At 36.5% G+C, this 6,694-nt stretch overlaps 1 protein-coding gene across 1 annotated transcript; it reads left to right on the plus strand.

Annotated features, from left to right (window-relative positions):
• Positions 1–4,332: 4,332 nt before the first annotated feature.
• On the plus strand, positions 4,333–6,105 carry LOC131652375 (probable aspartyl protease At4g16563). Its single transcript, XM_058922220.1, has one exon. The coding sequence runs from the start codon at positions 4,445–4,447 to the stop codon at positions 5,894–5,896; it is 1,452 nt and encodes a 483-aa protein (XP_058778203.1). The 5' UTR covers positions 4,333–4,444; the 3' UTR covers positions 5,897–6,105.
• The last annotated feature ends 589 nt before the right edge of the window (positions 6,106–6,694 follow it).

The following is a 6,694-nucleotide window of genomic DNA, read 5'->3' on the forward strand; positions in this document are numbered from 1 at the left end:
GTAGGTAAAACGGGCATGTCCAACGGTCCGGACCTGTTTTGCCACTCCTACTTTGGAAGGGAGGGGAGGACTTTGAAAAAAGGGAAGGATTGAGTGAAAAGAATAGAAGAATTTAGGTGTGGATGATTTTATGAGATTTATTTTTATTCAAAACTCAAAACTCCTCTAATTTGAGAAACTAAAAAGTTGTATTGAATGAGGGGTTTGGAGGGCTTAGACAAATTGTTTAAATATAATTTTTATTGTTATAGTATTTCAAAAAATTAAAAATATGTTAACAATAAGCACTGGTTTTTTTTTATAAGAAATGATATTATACCAAAAAAAATCGAGCACAAGGGGTACTCTAACCTTCGACAAAACAAGAGAGATAGTCATATATCCTAGTACAATCCAAAGGAGATGTAAATCAATCGTAGTAACTACAAAAATTATAGGAATTACTACTCAACCCCATCAATTTCCAGGACTTGAAGATAATGGAAGAAAAACACTCCTCAAAGCTAAAAACTCTCTCTTTGAATAAAATAGCATTTCTCATCACCTAAATATCTAAATGGTGGCTAACCAAATTACACTAATAGAATTTCTAAACATTCATCACTTGTTGACATGTCAACAAAAAAGTAGGTAACCCATGGATGTTAACAGCAAGTCCATTACCCATCCACTTCTTCCCAGCCTCCCAAATTTTCTACGAAAACACGGAGGACTCAAAAGATGAGTAATGTCTTCCGCCTCCCGAAAACTAAACACACAACAGGAATCAGTGTTACCATTGAGAATTTCTCTCTTGATAAGCTGTTGTCTTGTCGGTAATCTGCCAAGGATCAACCTCCATCCAAAGACATGGATTTTTGGTGGAACCGTAACCTTCCACAACAAAGTCAGAATATTTTCCGCCTCAACTGACAAATCTGAACTGCTAAAATCCAGCTTGTCACAACATGATTTCACCGGAAAATCTTCATGATCTTCAGCCGACCATACGAACTCATCTTTGCCAATCTACAAAGGTTCAAATTCGTTCAACAAGAGTTGAATTTCCTCCTCTTGGTAAGCTGCTACAATTTTCACATTAATGATATTGCATAACCTCTTCCATTGCCAATAACCATCTTCCCATGATCCCGCATTTGCAACGTTGTCATACTTGTCAACAGTGGCGGAGCCAGAAAAATTATAAAGCCTGGGCAAAAACTTAAAGACCACAAATTCACAAGTTATAATTAGGGAAGGTCCACTTAGTTTCTCAACTCAAATCAAACACATATTATAAAGTCAACAATGCTCAAGAAAATACATTTGAAATATAGTAAATGTTACCTGGTTCATGCCATAGTAGTCAATTGCTGCCATAATAGTCAATTTGTTACTATAATAGTCCACTTACACGAATTAAACATAAAACAATGTAATGGAAGAACATGTGACTTGAACTAGAGTAAGCAAAAGTAGAACAATTGTTGCAACAAAAGATGTTATCTTCAAAGGACAGTTGAAGTAGTCATGTATAAACAATGAAATGACACAACATGTGGCTTGAACTAGAGTAAGCAAAAGTAGAACAATTGCTGCAATAAAAGATGCTATCTTTTGCATAACGAAACATTATCGTTGTTGATATTTTCCTGAACAACATTAAGACAAAGAGTGTTAATCATTTAAGCAATTGCATTGCTATAACCCAATGTGTTAATCATTATTCCCTTGTCAACAAGATTACCAACATCCTGACTTATATCCATCAGAAAATTCAAGAGGATTGTGTAATCTGTTACATAAGTCCAAAACAGATAATGACATTGCTCGAATGCAACTATGTTCCTTAAAAGAGTCGCAGTCCAGTGGCAAACCTCGAATCTAGGTATCGTAAGCACACCCTTTGAGAGTGAAACAGATACTTCGTCTCCTGAAGTTGGTTCAATTATAAAAAAAATCCAGCAAAGCAAAAACAAGATAAAGGAAGAAGAATCTCTGTTCAGAACTTTTACCGAACACTTGGTGGGATTAGCGCGAAACGACAAATTCAGCAGCAATTTTATATTAATTCGACAACCACAACCTGCAACAACAACAACAAATAACAACACAACAACGACGTTGTAGCGAGAATTGAACTGAAACAGAAGCAAAAAGAAAAAAGAATCGGAGGAGGCATTTTATCTATGAGGCTCAAAGGAAGGTGAGACTCAAATACACATAAAAATGGAGAGAAAAAATTAAAACATAAAGAAAGGTGAGGCTCACCGGTGGTTGATTGAACGAAAACCCGAACGGCAAGAGTAGATCTGCGGTGTGTGACTGTTTGCGGTATGGTTTGGTGGAGGATAACCATCGTAGATCTCCGACGCGAATTGGTGAAGCGGAGCGGCGGAGCCTGGGCAGCTGCCCTACCTGGCCGGACGCTGGCTCCGCCACTGCTTGTCAATGGCTTCCTCAAAAGTTTCTGGAAAAACCTCTTTAAGAGTTTGGGTGCCAAGCCATTTGTTATGCCAAAAAGAAATCCCGCAACCATTCTTCAACCTACACAAAATATTGTTAGTAAAAATATTCAGATTGACTCCATTCATGATATCCACTTTCAACAAGTTCCTCCACCAAATTGAATCCCCTTTTCAAATTGTTTATATTATTTTACCTTCTTCATCTATATAAATAATATAATTATATTTTTTAAATATTCATAGAATTTATCAAAAAAAATTGAATTAATCTCACTAAATTCCACATTTATATTATATGTATTGAATCTTTATTCATTTTAAATAAAATAAAGTTTAGTTAAACAACTAAATGTGGGTGAGAAACGTTCATTTGTTGATTAACAATGATAAGTTAAAGAACGTTATTCACTAATGAAATATCCATATGCCTCTTCCATGACTGGTATCTTACTTATTGAATTACTGTTGAAATAAAATTAGTTTAAATTGCTTAAATATTTTTTAAAGGAGAATGCTCTTTTCACCTTTATGTGCATCTCACACTCTTGAAAATTAGAAAAATACCTTTTATGAGTTCAGATATGTATTCGTGAACGCATTCAAATCACACTAAAATGTGATATTCTGAGATTCACTTCATTTTAAATGATTCGAAAATCTATCTTCATATGATATTTAGGCATGCTAGAAAAAACATCTCCGAAATACTATGTACTCATTTATGTTGTTTTTCCATCTCCGAAGTACTCATTTATGAATTTTTTCTTCATACTCAAACAACACTTCATTCTAAAAACCTTTTAAAAAGTTTCTTTTATTCTCAATCAACTTTACAACACTAAAATAATAATATTGTATTTCATCACTTTATTTCTAATTTAACCTTTCATGCAAGTAGAGAACATTTCCAAACTAAAATTTAATAGATTAAGAGTTTCTCAACAATTTTGTTTGAAATGTATGTGAAAAAGATGCATCCAAATATGAATTTTCGAATGCTATAAATATTTGAAATATTTCACAATGTTGTAGAATAACATATAAAAGTGAAAAGAGAAATAAAATGCTATATGATAATTTTTTTTTGGTATAAAGGAGGGCCTAAGCCCGAACAAAAAGAAACTAAACCGGATCCAAGAAAAAGCTACTGATTCCTAACGAATCCGCCGCAATAATCGGCCAAAGGAACTCTGGAGCCATGTTATGAACCAAATCAAACTTCTCCATACATCCTCTGTTAGCTAAAGCATCTGCACACATGTTAGTATTTCTATGGGCATACGAGATGACCACAATCTCATGAGACGCAATATGGTCCTTAATCTGACGCAGCAAGGGAACACAATCCAAATGTCCGGTTACACCATCTTCAATAGCTTTAATTACTACCACTGAGTCGATATTGAGTTCCACCTTCTTATAGCCCATGGAAAGGATAATTTAATCCTACTCAAAATAGCTTCAACAATCAAAATTAATTATAAACTTAATTCTCCCATTCCTATTGAATGAAGATGCTATGAGAAAACACCTCTAAAACACACTTATGTGGGTGCTCTAAATTCTCGTACTCATTAAACATCTCATTTTATCTCTATTCTCACAACATCACTAATATATCATATCATTTCTTACAAAAAAAAACCGCTTTTAATATGCTATTTGGGTATACAGAACTAGGGGTATCTATGAAGTATTTTTCTATAAATTAACTCATATATTGAAATGATACAAATAAACTGATACATTATTTACTATTATGATTTAAGTAGAGATGAAAACATTGCTTTCAAACAAAAAGTAAAGAAGATAACATCATCCTAATATGCGCCCGCCACCAGCAACAAAACAATAGTAACTTAAATCATACATTACATACTCTCTCCTTTATATACAACAATCTCTCTTCCCTCCATCCTGCCTTCTACTTCTCTTACCACAACTCAATTCAAATCATCTCTCTTCTTTTCTCTCTTCCTCTTAATAACAAACAATCAATGTCTTCTCCCATGTTGCTACTATTACTACCACTACTCTGTTTCATACTCTGTTTTTCACCTTCATCTCAAACCATTCTATTACCCTTAACACACTTAATCTCCAAAACCCAATTCAACACTACCCACCACCTCCTCAAATCAACCTCAACCCGTTCCACAAAACGCTTCCACCACCAACACAACAACCACCACAAAACTCAACCCCAACTTTCTCTCCCACTTTCTCCCGGTAGCGATTACACCCTCTCCTTCAACCTAGGCTCACACCCTCCACAGCTCATAACTCTCTACATGGACACAGGCAGCGACCTCGTCTGGTTCCCTTGCTCCCCCTTCGAATGCATCCTCTGTGAAGGAAAACCACAAACCACAAAACCCGCTAACATCACAAAAGCACACTCTGTCTCATGTCAATCCCCTGCATGTTCCGCTTCACACGCAACCCTCTCTTCTAGCAATCTCTGTGCTATCTCTCGTTGCCCTTTGGACTTCATTGAAACTTCCGATTGTTCTTCTTTCTCTTGTCCACCTTTTTACTACGCTTACGGCGACGGAAGCTTCGTCGCTAATCTCTATCGTCACACACTTTCCCTCTCTTCTCTTCTTCTTCATAACTTCACGTTTGGTTGTGCTCATACCGCCCTCGCTGAACCCACCGGCGTCGCGGGTTTCGGCCGTGGGATTCTCTCTCTCCCTGCTCAGCTCTCCACTCTCTCACCTCATCTCGGTAATCGTTTTTCTTATTGTTTGGTTTCTCATTCCTTCGACGGTGACCGAGTTAAACAGCCGAGTCCACTCATTCTCGGTCGTCATGATACTACCACCGGAGAAGAAGAAGATATTGAGTTTGCCTACACTTCCATGCTTTCGAATCCTAAGCATCCTTATTACTACTGCGTTGGGCTCGCCGGGATATCCGTCGGGAAGAAAAATGTCCCGGCGCCGGAGATTCTCAAAAGCGTTGACGAGAAAGGTAACGGCGGGATGGTTGTTGATTCCGGAACGACGTTTACGATGTTGCCGGAGAGTTTTTACAACGCGGTGGTTGCTGAGTTCGATAAACGAGTTGGACGAGTTCACAAACGAGCGAGTGAGGTTGAAACGAAAACGGGTCTTTCACCGTGTTATTATTTAAACGGGTTATCGAAAATACCAACGATGACGTTGCATTTTGTTGGGAATGGTTCGGGTGTGGTGTTGCCTAGGAAGAATTATTTTTATGAGTTTTTGGACGGTGGAGATGGGGTGAGAGGGAAAGGGAAAGTGGGGTGTATGATGCTGATGAACGGTGGTGATGAAACTGAGTTAGATGGTGGACCTGGAGCGACACTTGGGAATTATCAACAGCAAGGATTTGAAGTAGTGTATGATTTGGAGAAAGAGCGCGTGGGTTTTGCAAAGAAAGAGTGCGCGTTGCTTTGGGATAGTCTCAACAGTGAGAAAAACTAACGTCCATGGTGTTCTGAGTAGCACTCGATTATTTTGCCTTTGACTGGAGTTCCATTCATGGGTCGGGTCGGGTCTAATGTAAAATAAGGTGGCGAGGATTGGGGTCCGTTTTTATTGTGTACATGAACCAAGTTGATAGAATAGAATTAATTTAATTTAATGCTTGTTTATACTGTAATCGTTATTATTAATTCATTATGTAATTAACACTTGGTAAAATGTCGAATCTAATTAGAGTAATATCATAATTTGTTTGTGTTCTTAATACTTTTGTGATAAATCATTTGTAACTTTTTTTAATGCCATTGTTTCTTTCGAAATTAAAGTTTATTATTATGAGCAATTCTCAAGGCTCAAAGCAAAAAAATTTAAGTGTGTGTTTGGATTAGTAATGAGCAAAATTAATTAGAGTAGAATTGATTTTAATAGAATTGAGTTTAGTATAACTGATTTATGTTTAGATAAATTTATGTAAAACTGAGTTGAATAACAAATTTAAATGTAAAAATCATGTTTAAATTTAAAAGCTACAAATTCTAGTTTCAAGCAGAATCAATTCTGAAGACAGAATCATTTCTACTTTAGAAGAGCAAAACACCTCAAAATCACTTAAGAATCAATTCTACAACTCTAGGGAGTAGGTGGTCATTCATTTTACCAAGGGCAGATGATTCCGCCCTTCAGATGCGCAAATCACTGTTTGATTAGATTAAACGACCATCTGCACAATGCGTCTCATTGCATGTAGATGATTTTAACCGCTAGCACTATATAAAGAGGAAAACACACCGTTTTAGA

The sequence above is a fragment of the Vicia villosa genome, linkage group LG2, assembly GCF_029867415.1.
Source record: "Vicia villosa cultivar HV-30 ecotype Madison, WI linkage group LG2, Vvil1.0, whole genome shotgun sequence".
In the NCBI taxonomy this organism is placed as follows: Eukaryota; Viridiplantae; Streptophyta; class Magnoliopsida; order Fabales; family Fabaceae; genus Vicia; species Vicia villosa.